This window comes from Petromyzon marinus, chromosome 45 (genome assembly GCF_048934315.1).
Source record: "Petromyzon marinus isolate PM22_M1 ecotype Great Lakes invasive population chromosome 45, UKy_Petmar_22M1.pri1.0, whole genome shotgun sequence".
NCBI lineage: Eukaryota > Metazoa > Chordata > Hyperoartia > Petromyzontiformes > Petromyzontidae > Petromyzon > Petromyzon marinus.
The window spans coordinates 2205646-2223224 of NC_133711.1; the positions used below are offsets into that span (position 1 = coordinate 2205646).

A 17579-nucleotide genomic window follows, 5' to 3' on the forward strand; every position below is an offset into this window, starting at 1 on the left:
AAATACGAAGTTTTGTATATTAGTTATTACATAAACTAGACTTCTAGTAACATTAATTGTGCAACAATACTTGTGGTAACATATGCCATGCAGCACATAACAAGCTCATGCTCGGCGACAAATAATGCACGCGCAATCCCACGATTAACAAACAGTAATCTAGCACATGAACCGTCAACAGCTCCTTAATGCAACGTGTACACATCAAAAAATACAGACACAAATAAGCACTTTTCAATGTAACTTGGGATGCACTAAACATGTGGCCAAACCGAATTAATCTGCGAAAATTTCCCAGACATTCATCGCGATCAGGGCAGGCAACCAAAAAAACAAGGCATCTGTGGAGAGTGGCTCGGGACGTTTCTCCTGCTAACCTTGGGGTCTGCAATGAGTTGCTTTCGTTTGGCCGATTCAAATGTTTAAACTCCTTTTGCTTGTAGGTTGGCATTGACACCCGGCTCCTATGAATGTGTCGTCAGTGTGCGTTAAGAGCCCGACTGGCTTTCTAAAGAACATTGGTATCGGCATTTATGCCACCGATATCGGTATCGTCATTTATATCAGTATCGGCATTTATGCCACCAATGTGCCCCAATTTTGTATTTATCATGAACCAAATCAAATCGATTCTTCTTCCTGTAAATGTACGTTTGGCAGTTTGTATTGCTATTTGCTAAAGGATCCGGTAGAGGGAGCTCTAATAAAGGAGCACCCCTCGATGGTGAGAATGCAGAGCTGCTTTGTTTTCTTCGCTACAATCTGTCACTGCTTGAGTGGCAGGACTAGAGAACTGAACTCTGATGTCTGAGCACTGCCAGACTGCCAAAATAGCTTAAGTTCAATTTGCAAGTATTTTAACAATTTATGACGAATCCGTTAAAAAGTTCTTGGTGTGTTTTTTTTATTTGCTTCCTCGTTCATAGTTTAATTTAAGTTAAATGTTCTCAAATCTTGAAAGTTTAATAAAGTAGAAGTTTCAATTTTGCAATTTTTTCAATAAATTATCGGTCGATATATGGGCAATCGCTGGACTAAGACTCTCCAAAATCAGTATCGGCGCCAAAGATCTGGCATCGGTTGGGCTCTAGTGTGCGTGTTTGCATATGCGTGTGTTTTCATGAAGTATGCGTATTATGGTCCAACCAAACAAATCTTTGGGATCCATCAAATGAGACCCCCAGTCGGGTAATAATGTTACGTCACCAGGAAGCGATTCCTTTGTATCCAGCCATGCAATGCTGTTAGTTGGATTAAAGACTTTAGCTAACGTTGTTTCGCACACAAAAAGGGAGGAGACGGGCTATAAATGTTATCTTGTGATTGGCCCATCCCACGCAGTCTCACCGGATAGATGAGTGTCTGTAAATTGCACAGCAGCCACACATTTGTTGAAAAAAAAAACTCACGCTCATAAATAACACTGCTGGCCTTAAAAGGAAAAGATATTAAAAACAGGTGATGTTTTAGACCCTTCTTCATAGCACGTAAAATGAGTGTTATTTCCGTATGTGCCGAGTTCTTTTTTGCTAATTGTGCTGCATCACCAAAACCACGTGACTAATTTGCGGTGTGTCGTTCGGCAACGTGACGGGGGGGCGCACACCCAAAGCGAGACACTTACTCTTGTAGTGAGTCTTGCGGTGAGCGCGGTGGTCGGCTGGGGTCTCGAACGTCAGCAAACACTCAGCGCAGTGTAGCCCATCGCTTTTCTGCCATCTCTTCTTGGTTACCGTGCCCTCTGCTTTCTCAGAGTCAACGCCGTCGCCAGCCTCCTCAGTTTTGGTGGTGGTGGTGCTGGTGGTGGTGCTGGTGGCGGCATTAGCCACCTTCTCCTTGGCTTTCCGGACAGGTTTGGCCTTGGATCGCTTGGCAGCCTTAACCACGACTGTGGCCGTCGTTTGCCCTGCCAGCTTCTGGATGATTTCGTTGAGACGACTGGACGACTGTTTTTGTGTCCACTTGTCCTCATCGGAGCACTGGACTTGTGCCGCACCCGCACCGCTCTCACCCGCACCGCTCTCACCGTCACCGTGGCTACCTTCACCACCATCAACATCGTGTTTCCCGCTGGGATGCAAGTCAGTAGTGGTTGGCTCATCCTGGATTTTGCTTTTCTCCGGTTGGCTAGAATCCACCACTGCTGGGACATCATCACCGTCATTTGCGCCATGACTATTATCTACGTCAGCGTCATGGTCATCCAAGTGCGGCTCCGTGTTCGTGGCCGAGGTTGATACTTCGGGGTCTGCGTTCGTATCGTGGCAGCTGGCAAACTTGGGTTCGTCAAGATGCTCGCTCTGCGCGGCCGACATATTCTGCTCCATCTCCACGAGAGCCTGTGCGGGAAACACAATAGTGGTACCTCGGTATACGTCATTAATTCGTTCCAGAAGGTAGGAGGACTTATACCGGAAGTGACGTCTACCAAACGAATCTTTCCCATAAGAAATAAAGGGAAAGGAAATAATCCGTTCCAGAGTATAAGAAATAATATTTTATATGGCATATTATACATTAATGGAGTTGTATAACATAATTTAGACACTACTTATTACTAAAATGCATACATACATTAAAATGCATAAATTAAAAAAAAATTGAAATAAAAATATTTGTTTTGCCTTCTCGCAAATTATAGCCTCTGAAACACTATCGCTGGCTAACTGTTTTTCGTTTATCCATATTAATAACATTTTTTCTACTTGCTCTAATGTCCGTGATCTTTGTTTTGATATAAATTTCACCCCCTTTGCAACGTTATCTGATTTGATGGCTTCTTTTTTTTCCACAATCGAAATTGTTGTTCTCGGCATACGGTATGCCACCGCAAGATCAGTGACGTGCACGCTGCTTTCATACTTTTCTATGATCTCTTTTTTCACGTCAATAGTGATTCTAACCATTTTCTTTGTAGCTTGGCTTTTCTCACTGACCTTCTTAGCACCCATCTTGAATGAATTCGCAAAAAAATTCACGTTAAAATGACAAAAAACACGTGAAAATTCACAGAGTTATAGCAAGAGGGTTGTGCACTGAACGAGATCTGCAGGCAGACTGAGGAGCGGCGCTTTGTCTCAGTCGTGAACGGGGTCTACGTGGGTACGCGGTGACTCATCCCGACCCATACAAGTTCTAGCAAGCGAGGCGTATCCCAAAGCAAAACGTCGTATCCCAAGACATGTTTTTCTCGTCAAAACACGACGTGTACCAAATTCGACGTATTCCAAAGCGGTCGTATACTGAGGTATGACTGTACGTGTAGATTTATGGACAAGTATTTTACAGGTATTTAAAACAATGGGAGCTACCACAGTGGTATAATGGTTAGGCACATTGGACTTGTCAATATAGAGGCCGCCGTTTCAATTTTGAAAACTCATTTACTCAGAACTGCTTTGTGTGTTTATTTTGTTGTTGTTGTTCCGCACCTCCAATTAGCAGTTGGCTACGTACGGTGCGAAGACGTTCAACACACATCCAAACAATTCCATCTTCCAGGACGAGACTTGAAATGGGGCAGGTTTTTTAAGTCCCCCCTCCGCCTCTGCCAACCCGGTAGTGTGGATGAGTTCACCGCAGTGAGTCGTTTGGCAGGGTCGCGTGCGGTGGGACAAAGTGCGTGTACGCCCACCTCTTCCAGCACGTCTGGTCCACATGGAAGAGTAGGCCAAATACCCTCGGGTTCGCTTTCGTGGAGGCTTCTCCACCAGCAGTGGCGTGAGCAAGCAATTGCAGGGCCGCACCTTTACCTTGTACTTAAGTAACATATGGCACACTAGCTTATTGCATTTATGTGCTGCTCATCAACACAAAAAAATGTCATCAAGAGGTCTCCAGATGTAAAAACATCAATCTCCTGGTATGGGTAACCAATGTACACAACAGTCCTCAGGGCCCAATTTAAAGAGACGTAGGGCCAGTCCTCCGCATCTACCGAACACCGTGGAAGAACGACCAAAGACAAGTGTCGTCGCTGTCCAACAAACTCTAAACTATTTTTATGTTACCAGGTAAGGCCGACTGAGCTATAAAACTTTTTTCAGAAGCGGCCTGGCCAAAAATTACAGCTCAACGAAGTGGCTTATCACGTGGAAATATATAGCAGGCAAATACTCTAAAACGCATGTTTACAAATGTGGAGGGGAAAACTGGAGGACCCAGAATAAATTCACGCAACCACGGAGAGAACATGCAATCTCCCAAATATACAGGTATCAGGGTCGGGATCGAACCTACATCTCGCCACCGTGGCGCCCCTCGTGCCGGAAACCCAGGGGGAAGCCGCAAGGCACCGGACCACATCGACGGCTACGACCTCATCGCTTACGTCAACCAAGTGGAGCGTGAGATTGGCACAAACACCAGACATGACCTAGATGCCGCAGCCATCCACATTGAGAAACATGCGTTTAGAGTATTTGCCTGCTATACAATTTCACATAAGCCAGTTCGTTGAGCTATTATTTGGGGCCAGGTCGCTTCTGAAAAAGAGCTACATAGCTCAGTGAGCCTTACCTGATAAAATAAAAAAAATAGTTTAGTTTAACTCACAGACGGGGCATTAATGAGTGATATCCACCCCAAATGAGCGCCACTTTCCACTCGGCAAGGTGGAACATGGACTAAAGGTCAGACCTCTGCTTCCTCTCAAAATTATAAATGGACGAAGCCCTCTGGAAGCTTCACAAATCATCCTTGAAAGGCCTCACTGAATCTCAACGATTTTGAGGATGGTCCTGCCAAGTTTTTTCAGGATGGCGCGATGATGCTGTTCTGTGTATGACCCCAATTGAGTAACGTGCAGGTAAATTTTTTGCATTGGGATTTTTGACCAATACCAGTTACATTGCACGTTATTTTTAGCTATGGGTAAAAAAGCGAAGAACCTGGAGGAAACCCATGCAGAGCATGGGGCGATCATACAAAGTCCACGAATAAAAGCGCTCGAGTTGAGAATCAAACCTAGGGACTTCTTGCTTTGAGGAACAAATGTTACCACTGAGCCACGCTGCTGACCGAGTACGCCGGCAGGCCCTCACCTGACGGATGGCCTCGATATGCCGCAGCAGGGCTGGCACCTGCAGGACCTGGGCTGCGTGCTCCAGGCCCTCCATCTCATCCTTGTCGGTTACGAGCAGCTGCGCCGTGTAGAAAAACGTCAGGATGAGCTCAAAGGCCCAGGCCTCCAAAGCCTCCACGGTGTCCCGGCCAAGTGGTGCGCTCCTCCCCCTCAATCCACCCTGCCATGGGTCCATCACCGCCACCTGCGGAAGAGCGAGACGACATATGCGTGAAGCGCGCGCGAAGCCCGGGATTCTTTTTACACAATTACTGTGGCACAGGCCCAAATGGCCAGCGATAAACAGCACTCTCAGAGTTGTGATAAGGGTTATAAGACATTTCATTGAATTTAACCAAGTAACTTGGGAAAAGAGACCGTGGGATATGCAGTGCAAGGGAAGAAGCATAGAGAATTGTTGTGACCTGCAGTGCAGTAGTTAAACAGTGTGGATGAGACAAAACTGAAGTTAAATGGTAGAACTTTACAGCACTAACGTTGCTCTAAACTACTCGATTATTCGTTTTGCTTCATTTGACAAAGGCTGCAACACTGAGTAAACTAAACTGCATGTGTCCCTGCAACACTAAACAGTTTTGCTCAAAATACATTAAAAAAGTATGTTTCTGTACAAGCAATGCGCATTCTGACAGGATCACGTGATTATCACAACAATAACAGATCAGGTTTTTGCTTTCTAATTTAGAAATCCCCCCACCCTGCCCGCCAAGCACGAACACTACACGTGTGTGTGGCTGTCATATTTCCCTCCTCCCTGAAGGCATTCAAATAATAGACAAATGGACGTATTGGTGGCACACGGATTCAGCAAAACACACCAGTCCTCATAAAACAGTCGAAAATCTAAATTCGAACCAACATTCGGCTTCCGACTGCCTCGACATCACGAGAACTGATTTGGACGTACCACCCACAAGATTTTCTCACCGGGGTTGCGAATCGCGAGAAAATCAATCACTATTGTAACGAGTGGGGGGGGGGGGCAGAGGGTGCCTTGGCCCCTCCTGGTGGCCAAAGCTACAAGTTGGGGCCCCCCCTTGACAACCACCATGAGATATGTTTTCAATAAGTGTAAAAAGACAAACTTAATTAAAATGCGGTTTAAATGCATTTTTGCGAAAATGCTTTCATCATGGGACATCCTTTGCCAGTACCAAAATGAGAATAGGTTTTTCCCATTTTTTAATTGGAGCAGTTACGTAATATTGCAAAGGTACTAAGAAGCCGAAGTGGCTGCATTTCGCGAAGACGGAGCGCCCCATTACAGCGTTAAATGTTTGAGACCATGAGCGTAATGATGTGATTGGGCAAGAGCAGCCACAACATATAACAGCCTTGGTGCGACCATGCGAGACAAATAAAATATTGGGGCCCCACCCCCGAACTGATGTCATTACTACGCCACTGCCTCCACGACGCCTCCTTAAAATCAGCCACGCCACTCAACTTTACCCTGCGCCTTACACAGTGCGAGTACCCTCCTCCCGCGTCACCTCCTCCATTGACGCCCTTCGCGATCATGCCGAAAAGGGTGACTTGACTCCATTCCTTCGGTCTCAGGACCGAGGGGCAAGACTGTCAAAACGTTTAGCACCGATGCAGGAAACATTTGCGAAACATCAAGATGGGAGCCATTCTCGGAGGAATATACCTCGCGTGAGCCAAACAGCGAGGCAAAGTAGCCCGAGGTGGCGGACAGCACGCACTTGTGAGCCGAGAAGAGGCGGCCGCCAACCAGCACCGTCACGTCACAGTGCTCGCCTGCACACACAACAGAGACAAAGTTTCCCCGTATAGCCTTTAACAGGCTTCTTGAGGCAAGTGACGTGAGCAAACAAACGGCACCATGCCCAGCTGCCTTTCATTTCCCAATGCTGATGTGTTTACACATTGAACCAGCTTGCCACTGTTATTGGTCATGAAGGAGAACTGAACTCAGGCCGCCAGATTAGTAGCGCAGTGCGATGACCACGACACTACCAGTACCCATAAACCCTAAACACGCACACACCGTCAGCACACATGCGTAAACACATGCATAAACAACAACAGCCACCACTAGACACAAAGTGGCAGTAATATCACCACAGCATGTGCCAGGCTAGATGCACTTTGAGGTTATCACTTGAAGTGCAGAAGGCTCACTGCTGATGGGCCATGGGACATACCCAGGTGTTACGGGTTGATTAACTGAGATGACTGGCAGATGTAACACCTGTGCCCACCATACCCGCCCGCCTTCGTCTCCACCGTGGCGACGTTTACACATAGCACCAGGTATTTATTTGAGGCCGAGTCGATCTAGGGGAGGCCCAGGAGCGGTTAAGATAATCGTAAGTGGTGTTGGCTGTGAGTAGTACATGGAGGACAATAACAACAGTCGCCATTCGCCACTAAGTCGCAGTGACGTCACCACGGTGCCTGTGCCAGGCCAGATGCACTGAGGCCAAGGGAAGTGTCCAAGGCTTGCCGACAGGTCACGGGAAATGAAGCACATCCACAGAAACAAGGAGACACATTAGCACAAATGAAGATACTGAGACTCACACAGACCTGAATACTCATACACAGAAACACACTGATTCACACAGACACAAATGCACCCAAGCAGTTGGACAAAATACTGGCAGCGCCAATCAATTTCCTTGTTCTCGATAAGCATACGCATGAGATTGTGAATGATCAATCAGCTTCAATGCATTCTCACCCAGGCGCCGAGTGAGTGTTTGGTTCGGTGTGCTGTGAGGCTCAAACGAGCTCGAGAGTGTTCTGGGGAATGAGAGAGGTTGAGAAGCGCTACCGGAGGGGAACCAGTTTGTGTGCCACGTGGTCCTAACGCGAATGGTCACCATGACGACGTTTCATATTTTAATAATTCCTCGGGTATTTAGCCACTCATAAAAAAGCATTATTCCCTCCCGGCGATCAATTATAAGGCAACATCCGCCGAGTACAAGCAGCATCAAGGCAACACCATTATCCACACAGTGACACGGGAGTTTCGTCGGCCAAATGAGCACTGCTCTCTGTGCCTGGTGCACCAAATCAGGAGAGGAGGAAGCGTCGGTGCGGAACCTAGGATTGAATGAGCAGCAATGCCCAGCTACTGACACTCCGAGGGCTTCCATCAAGCATCGTGTCCAACTCGTGTGACCTCGTACCTTGCAGCCGCTGTTGGTTAAGAGTGGCCAGCATCTCAGTGGCAAAGCAGTTGTCAGTGACGCACACTTTGCCAGCGTTTCCCTGCCTACACCACACACGGAGAGACACAAGGATGAACAACACATTCACATGTATGTTTGTATGTCGAACTTCTTTCACACTATACGTAGCCAACCGTGCAAATTGGAGGTGCAAACATACATGCAACACAGCCACATGAACGTCACATGCAGAATATTACCTACTTGGAAAAAAGTGTGTTGTTTTTCCCGTCGCTTACGTTCAGCACACAAATCAGAAAATCCACAAGCCGATCTACGTAAACGGAAAATTAAAGACGCGCTACACTATGGATCTTATAGTAAACCACTGTAGTCTGCCCTCCTTGAACGGAGGAGGAAGAGAAAGACGACACGAACTCTCTCCTGAAGCCCCCTTCTCGTGGCCAGCAGACCTCGACATTGGCATCGAGCTCCTAAACTTATTGCTGCTGACTTGCGCAAAAAACTAAGTTTGTATATTCTCCCTCCCCATGGTCGCGTCGATTTTTCACCGGGTCCTCTGGTTTTTCCTCCACATTTATAATCAACGTGCCTTCAGAGTATTTGGCTGCTATACATTTCCACGTGATAAGCTACTTCGCTGAGCAATCACGTGGTCAGTTTGCTTCCGGAAAAGAGCTATATGGCTCACTGGGGCCTTACTTGGGAAAAAAAATAGTTTCATAGTTTTAATTGAATAGCAAACATTAAAAAAATGAGGACAGGGCCTACGAAAGAGCTCCAATAAAACATACCAAATACGAAGATGGCATTGCACGTTTGAAACGGTGACGCTGTTGATGGTTTACTGGTCAGTGCGTTGAACACGTGGGGCAATGAACCGGCCAATTCGCACGGTAGAACAAGTTGCTCTTTAACATGACTGCACTGTGTATGTAATGAACGCCATGATCACCCCTGCTGCACGGGACGTGTACGTTCAGCCCAGGGATTTAAACGTCGCAATTGAAATTATATAGACACTTAATGTATATGCGCAATGACGCAATGAAAATGTAAATGGATACTCACGTTGATAGCAATTTGACACGTAGGCTTTCACGACAAATAGCCATAATACAGGTTTATTTGGGTTAGATTGCGTAAATGTGTGTCGTTAAACCCGCTACCACCCGACACAGCCAATTAGTAAGGTTTGTCTTGTAAACAGAACATGCCAATTCGCTACTAGATCAGCACACCGGTGTGTTGGGAGAGCACAGCCACAACATTTACAATCCGAGTACGATGTTTCGCCAGTAATTACGACTAGCTTAATCAGGAAAACTTGCCTGATGATAGCATTAACATTGCACGGGGTTGGTCTGGAACTCGGAGCAAGCTGATAGCGAATAGAACCAGGGCAGTACAGTGCATCCCATGAATACTGTACCGGAGAACGTGTTCAACAACAGTGCGGCACTGTGAGTAGTAGTAAACACGTGGCTCAAAACAAGGAGGATCTGGGTTCGACTCTAGAACCCGACCGCCTTTCTCTTTGGAGTCTGTGCGTTCTCCCCCTGGGCTCTGCATGCGTTTCCTCCTCTTAGAGCCGAAAACAAAGTGCGTCTCGTATTTGCCAAACATCTCAATGCTGAAAATTACTCGATGGGATTACACAGCAGCAGCATCTCCCCCTGCTCTAGGGGCGAGTCCCCGTGGCGTCGGGGTCTCGAGGGGCGAGTCCCCGTGGTGTTGGGGTCTCGAGGGGCGAGTCCCCGTGGCGTGGGGGTCTCGAGGGGCGAGTCCCCGTGGTGTCGGGGTCTCGGGGACCGGTGCTGATCCTCACGTGAGTCCCCGTGAATGGAGTCCGCTGAGGCCGCTGCCCGTGCTGCTCTCCCGCGCCTCGGCCGCCAGGTCGCAGCCCACGCCGCGATCCTCGGTGCGGCGCCGCGAGCTCAGGGTGCCAACAACTGGACCACCACCACCACCCTCACCCTTCTCTCCTTGCCCTTCCTCCTGCTGCTCCTCCCCGCTCTCCTGCTCCCGCTTCTCCTCCTGCGGCTCCTCCTGCCCTCCTCGCCCCTCTTCCTGCTTCCCGTTCTGCTCCATATGACCTGGCTCCTGCTGCCCCTGCCCTCCACGCTCCTCCTGCTCGCTCTGCTTCCCTCGCTGGCCCCGTTTCTCTTGCGCCCTCGCCTGCCCGCCTTGCTCCCCTTGCACTTCCTGCTGACCCTGCTCCTGCTTCAAGTGCCCTGGCTCCTCCTGCCCTTCCTGCTGCCCCCGCTTCCCCTTTCGCCCTTGAGCCTGCTCTAAAACCCCTGGCTCATCCTGCTGCAAGCGAACTCCCCGCTTCCCCTGCTCCTGTTCCAAATTGCCTGGCTCCTCCTGCCCGCCCCGCTTCCCCTGCCGCGCCCTCCTCTCCCGTTGCGCCTGCTGCCCCGGCTGCCCCGGCTCCCCCCGCTGCCCCGGCTCCCCTCGCTGCCCCGGCTCCCCTCGCTGCCCCGGCTGCCCCCGCTGCCCCGGCTGCCCCCGCTCTCCTTGCTGCCCCCGCTCCTCTGGCCTCAAATGCCCGGACTCCTGCCGCGCTCTCGGTTTCCCCTGCACTCCCAGCTGCCCCGGCTTCCGACCCGGCTGCCCCGGCTTTCTATCCCGCTGCCCCGGCTTCCCACCCCGCTGCCCCGCGACCCCCGCGGGTCCTTCTTGGTCCCGCGCCGCCGCCGCCGCCGCTGCCCGCGTCCTCGCTCTGCACGGCGCCATCACGGAGCTGCGCACAGGCGATTCCGCGATTCTCATCTCGTGCGGTTAAACGTGGATCGACTCCATCGATTCGGAAACAATCAAAATTCTCGATTTTGAAGTTTCGTGACTGCAATGATCCATAACTCTTTGATTCTTTCGGTAAAGTCACGTAGGTAAAAATAAAAAATATAAAGTTAATCATATCACGACGTTTCGGAGGCAACACAAGCTTTATTTTTTACCTACGTGACTTTACCGAAAGAACCAAAGAGTAAGAATCAAAATTGTTAATTATTTTCATCATATAGGAATAGGTTTTACCCTTTTAACTGGCACAAAAACTGACACCTTTATTCAAGGCATCATGTTTGCAATAACCACAATACAAGCAGTCAAAATGCAAACAAAAAAGACAACTCTAATAATAATATGCACTGTCCTTGAATTTGATTGGTCCACACCCGAGACAGCTTTTCTTAGAGCCTAGTCTCCATTGGTGTTGGACCAGAAGACGCCAAAAGGGTCTTTCGGTAAAGTCACGGAGATAGGTTAAAATAAATAACAAATAAACTCGTAAAAAAGTTTTTTTAAACAACGATTTTAACACATTCCTGCGGAGGGAGGAGCTGGTAGGAACGTTGGGTTGCTCGGTCAATGGCCAGGGTCAATGGCGGCACCACGTGGTGGTGTATTCTGCAAATATGCCCGACTGTGAGTAGGCCTCGGCAAGGTAAGGTAAAAATAACGAGCCTACCTTTACCTTACCTTTTACCTTACCACAATACAATCACTCTACCCTACCTTTTACCCTTCAGCAGGTAAGGTAAAAGGTTAAAAGCAACGAGCTTACCTTTACCCCACCTTTTACCCTTACCCCATACAAATTACCCGATTACATGGTAATTACTGGGTTACTACACATGCACAAGGTTTATAACAGGTAAATGCTAGGTAGAGCGCTTTTATCATATAGAATGCTTTTGGTGATTCAAATTTTACACGCTTTCTTTTAACTCACTATGTTGTCGTATCCTCAAATCTTGTAACTCAATTTTAACCCACTTCCCAATGTGGTATTGACTGCAAACTTGGTATACTTATGTCATACTGATGACAATACTATAGTCTATCATTAAAAAAATATTTTTTAAATGTTCTTCTTTATGTCAGGTTTCGGCTCGGGTCTAATTGTCCACTGTCAAATGACGTTGGCTGTAATTGGCCACGGTCCCTTACGTTGTGGCAAGCTTCGGGGTCACTTCCTGGAGTCGTGGAGTTCTGCCATTACTCGTACATTTCATAAAAGCGTGTATTTAATTTTTTTTAAATATTACTTATTAAATGGAGGCCACGGACTGCGCCACGGAGCTTTTAGCGGTAAACAAGGCACCGTATTTACCGGGTAATACTTCGCGCTACCTTTACCCTACCGGGTAATTCTTCCACGCTACCTTTACCCTCCCTTACCCCTTGGCATGTCGACACCTTTACCCTTTTACCCGGTAAAAAAGGTAAATTACCTTACCTTGCTGAGACTTGACTGAGGGCGGGCACAAGCCGGCGTGAGTAGGTTAAACGTTGAGTTTTATAAGGGCACCACGGGGTGACCAGCCCCTCCCCACCCAGCCCCACCCCTCCCACCACCCACCCAGCCCTACCCCTCCCACCCCCAACCCAGCCCCACCCTCCCCACCCAGCCCCTCCCCACCCTCCCCTCTCCACCCAGCCCCTCCCTCCCCACCCTCCCCTCTCCACCCAGCCCCACCCCTCCCATTTTTGGATGCACGACGGACGGACACAATAATCCCCTGTGGGCTGGTGGTGTAACCAGGAGGTTCCTACACAGTATTAACAACTTCCTTTAACTCACGGTCGAGAAGGACGTCAATGGCGCCTGAGACACGCGGCGCCCGCGTTTTGTGCGAGCCGATTCCACAGTTTAGGGACCGCGGCGTTTTTGATCGACACTATATAAATAATAAATAATAAGGCGTGCATACAAAATGTAAATTGCTTTAAAGTAGCGAATTAATTGATTAATGATGCCGATTTTGATACAGGCCATGCGTTGTCCCTGGATCTGAGTAGGTGTGCAAAATGTGGAATTGCTTGGACAACGGGAAGTGGACGGAATTTTGATTACAAGATTTGACCACGACAAACAGAGGAATCAAGTTCAGTAAAACCGTAAAAAAACTACGACGTTTCGATCGCAACACAAGCGGCCGTCATCAGGAAAAGAAATATGAATTCCTGCAGTCACGAAAGCTTTAAGTCAATAATTATTGTTACTTATTATTACTGGAGATCCAGAGTCGAAATACTTATGACTGGAGGAATCCGATGAGCTACAAAGCTCCATACTCTTTGGTTCTTTCGGTAAAGTCACGTAGGTATAAAATAAAATAAATCACGGCGTTTCGATCGCAACACAAGCGGTCGTCCTCAGCTGTTCCACTGCTGGATTATATTTTTTCCGCCTGAGGACGACCGCTTGTGTTGCGATCGAAACGTCGTGATTAATTTCATTTCTACCTTCCGTGACTTTACCGAAAGAACCGAAGAGTATGGATTCCTGCAGTCACGAAAGCTTCAAATCAAAACTACAAAGCTCTTTTTTTTCACATACGTCCAGTAGTGGCACGTGGTTAAGAACGTTACAATAACAACCAATACAAACACGACAGGAGTGCAAAGTACAACAAAGGGAAACAAACCACCCAAAAACATCTCCAAATATATAAAAGGCAAAAGTTGTGAATGTGTCTGTTCAAAATGTTTAGCGTACTTCCCGACATGGAACAAACTGGAAATTTGCCATGTGGGTACTTTCCAGACTGTACACCATGCACACATGAAAATAGACTTTTTTGGGGGGGGGGGGGAGCTCAATAATGCATATTTTTTGCACGGCAAGTGAGCTGTGACGTCAAATCTGTCACGTGACCCACGCATGTGGAAGCGTAACGCAGTGTAGTGTAGTGGTGAGCGCGCCGCGCTATGGACCCGGCGACCCGAGTTTGATTCCCATTCACGGCCACCACCAGTGACGATTATTTTAACCGGTCCTGGGCCTCCCCTAGGTCGACTCAGCCTCAAACGAGCAACTGGTGTGGTGTGTGAACATCGCCACTGGGGAGATAAAGGCGGCCGGCCGTGGTGAATCCAAGTCCCGGGCGAAGCCGGGTAGTACAGCTTGTACAAAATAAAACCATCCCCATCCTGCCCAGGCAAACAAGTCCTGTGAGGTATAAACTCATTTTTCAGAAGCGGCCTCTCCATCACAAACGACAACTCAATGAAGTGGCCGAGCGTCTGGTTCATTGACAGAGGCCCTCCTCGCCTCGAATTCAACCGCATCGGACGTGGACTCGTACGCGAGTGCTTTGTGTAGCCACGATCTAGGGGATCAATAACATAGCCGTCAAGCGCCTACTATCACTGCTGCCTACCTCACTACAGACCAATTCAGACCTTATTGGTCCACCTGTGCCCCTTATAAATCTTAACGTTCATACTACAAAGTCCCACCGCATGGGAGAAACGCAAACAAATAGACAAAAATTATGGGTGTTTTTTTGCCCGTATTGAAACGGCTGTACGCCGTATGGACCTGCAAACTCTATTTCCCTGTACAAGAATCCGGGTATACCGTATGGGTTGACATCTATGCGAGACTATTGTAGAAGTGGCAATAGCAAGGATATTAAATAAATAAATAACGCCGTGGGATCGATTGGTTAAACTCGAGGCGAGCGAATCGATTCCGCGTCACGAGGGGTCCTCGCCAGGTCACGTGGCGAGGGATGGCTGCGTGAGGCTCGCAGGTCACACACGACTCAGCCCTCACTCAGCCCTCACCTCTCACTCAGCCCTCACCTCTCACTCAGCCCTCACCTCTCACTCAGCCCTCACTCAGCCCTCACCTCTCACTCAGCCCTCACCTCTCACTCAGCCCTCACCTCTCACTCAGCCCTCACCCCTCACTCAGCCCTCACCTCTCACTCAGCCCTCACCTCTCACTCAGCCCTCACCACTCACTCAGCCCTCACCCCTCACTCAGCCCTCACCTCTCACTCAGCCCTCACCTCTCACTCAGCCCTCACCACTCACTCAGCTCTCACCCCTCACTCAGCCCTCACCTCTCACTCAGCCCTCACTTAGCCCTCACCACTCACTCAGCCCTCACCTCTCACTCAGCCCTCACCTCTCACTCAGCCCTCACTCAGCCCTCACCTCTCACTCAGCCCTCACTCAGCCCTCACCTCTCACTCAGCCCTCACCACTCACTCAGCCCTCACCCCTCACTCAGCCCTCACCCCTCACTCAGCCCTCACTCCTCACTCAGCCCTCACTCAGCCCTCACCTCTCACTCAGCCCTCACCTCTCACTCAGCCCTCACTTAGCCCTCACCACTCACTCAGCCCTCACCTCTCACTCAGCCCTCACCTCTCACTCAGCCCTCACTCAGCCCTCACCTCTCACTCAGCCCTCACTCAGCCCTCACCTCTCACTCAGCCCTCACCTCTCACTCAGCCCTCACTCAGCCCTCACCTCTCAGCCCTCACTCAGCCCTCACCTCTCACTCAGCCCTCACCCCTCACTCAGCCCTCACCCCTCACTCAGCCCTCACCTCTCACTCAGCCCTCACCCCTCACTCAGCCCTCACCCAGCACCATCATCCCTCACCCCTCACTCAGCCCTCACCCCCCACTCAGCCCTCACCGCCCACTCAGCCCTTACCTCTCACTCAGCCCTTACCCCTTACTCAGCCCTCACCACTCACTCAGCCCTCACCTCTCACTCAGCCCTCACCCCTCACTCAGCCCTTACCTCTCACTCAGCCCTTACCCCTTACTCAGCCCTCACCACTCACTCAGCCCTCACCCAGCACCATCATCCCTCACCCCCCACTCAGCCCTCACTCAGCCCTAAATCAGCCCTCACTGCTCACTCACCTCTCACTCATCCCTCACCTCTGACTCAGCCCTCACCCCTCAGCCCTCAGCCCTCACCCCTCACTCAACCCTCACACCTCACTCAGCCCTCATCCCTGACTCAACCCTCACACCTCACTCAGCCCTCACTCCTCACTCAGCCCTCACCCCTCACTCAGCCCTCACTCAGCCCTCACCCCTCACTCAGCCCTCACCCCCCACTCAGCCCTCACACCTCACTCAGCCCTCACACCTCACTCAACCCTCACCCCTCACTCAACCCTCACCCACCACTCAGCCCCTCGCGTCTCTCTCGCCAGGAGGCAGAGCTAAAAGCGAGCGCAATGCAGGCTGAGAGAGAGAGAGAGCGATATCGATACGAATGGATCCATAGCCACATTCGATCGATAATTCACTATGAAACACAATTTTTGTTTCTGGGTAGTGTGGTTTTCTAATTGTTTATGCCTCAAAAGTATAGAAAATGGCTATTATTATTTCCCACAAACGGTGCTTTTGTGACCAGGACTTTACGTGAAGGAACGACACAAATGCACACCACGTTTTCTCATTGAAAATAGGTAAATTTCAAAATATCACTGTCCTGGTCAGAACAGCAAAGTTTGTGGGGAATAATAGCCATTTTCTGTATCTTTTGAGGCATAAGCAATTAGGAAATAACACTTAATAGCCAGGAACACTTTTTTTTGTCACAGTGTAATTAGTAATGATTGTGGTGATGGCCGCATGCCGAACCCAGCGCCCAGGTGTGCGCAGGTTAGAGATGATCACGAGCTCAACGCGTAGACTTTCGCGACCAACATTCATACGAACGGTTTTATGGGTGTAGATCGCGTAAGGTTACATGTTATTTACGCGATCTAACCCATAAAACCTGGTATTAGAAATGACCATGAGCTGCAATGCCCAATGACTAACAACGTTGAGGGCTTTAGTTCTGAGCAATGTAGCCGCCATTCTATTGCATCCCCTGAGAGTTGGTTAATTGCAGATATACAAGACAAATATATTTGTATTGTATGTCTGCAAATGTTGCCTCTAGAAGACCTTTGATAAAAGCAATGATAGCGAGCACCTATGAAGGCCGGCACGGCACACCAGGTGAGAGAGGGGTCAACCACCATGCCCGGCCGCCTTTGTCTCCCCAGTGCTGATGTTTACACAGCGCACCAGGCAACTAATTTGAGGCTGAGTCAACCTCGTGGAGGCCCAGGACCGGTTTAGACATTCGTGAACAACGTTGGCCGTGAGCGGGAAACGGATTCGAGTCGCGGCGCGCTTACCCCTACAACTACAACACACCGCCTTCAAATTAAAACATTTGTAATGAGCGACTTCCGCGACACGTCGTGTAGAGGGGTACTTCTTTTATTACTCACACTGGGCACAACAGGCCAACACTTATTCTTCCTCACACTGAGTACGACACTCGATCTTAACGTCTCTACTGGCGACACACGGCCAATCACTCGGTGTGGTCCCCTCGCCCTCACTCAGCCACGCCGCTGCCTGGCGGCGTGACAATGACGGCGATGGAACCCACGCAGGAGATCTTCCACGTGGCCGGACGACGGAGAGAGATGTCGGCGAGCAGCTACGCAGCCTGGACCCAGGACCCCACACACGAGCCCCGAGCTCCGGGTACGCTCCCCC

The 17579-nt window shown here is 49.4% G+C and overlaps 1 protein-coding gene across 1 annotated transcript in view; it reads right to left on the minus strand.

Moving 5' to 3' along the window:
* LOC116952112 (uncharacterized) overlaps window positions 1-11061 on the minus strand; it is a 20299-nt gene extending 9238 nt beyond the window's left edge. The window contains exons 1-5 of the mRNA XM_032971164.2: window positions 10076-11061; window positions 8245-8330; window positions 6735-6844; window positions 5043-5267; window positions 1625-2339 (exon numbers count right to left, since the gene is read on the minus strand). Coding sequence (XP_032827055.2) covers window positions 1625-2339; window positions 5043-5267; window positions 6735-6844; window positions 8245-8330; window positions 10076-11022 — 2083 coding nt within the window. The 5' untranslated portion in view covers window positions 11023-11061. The remainder of the gene's footprint in view (window positions 1-1624; window positions 2340-5042; window positions 5268-6734; window positions 6845-8244; window positions 8331-10075) is intronic.
* Between the last annotated feature and the right edge of the window lie 6518 nt (window positions 11062-17579).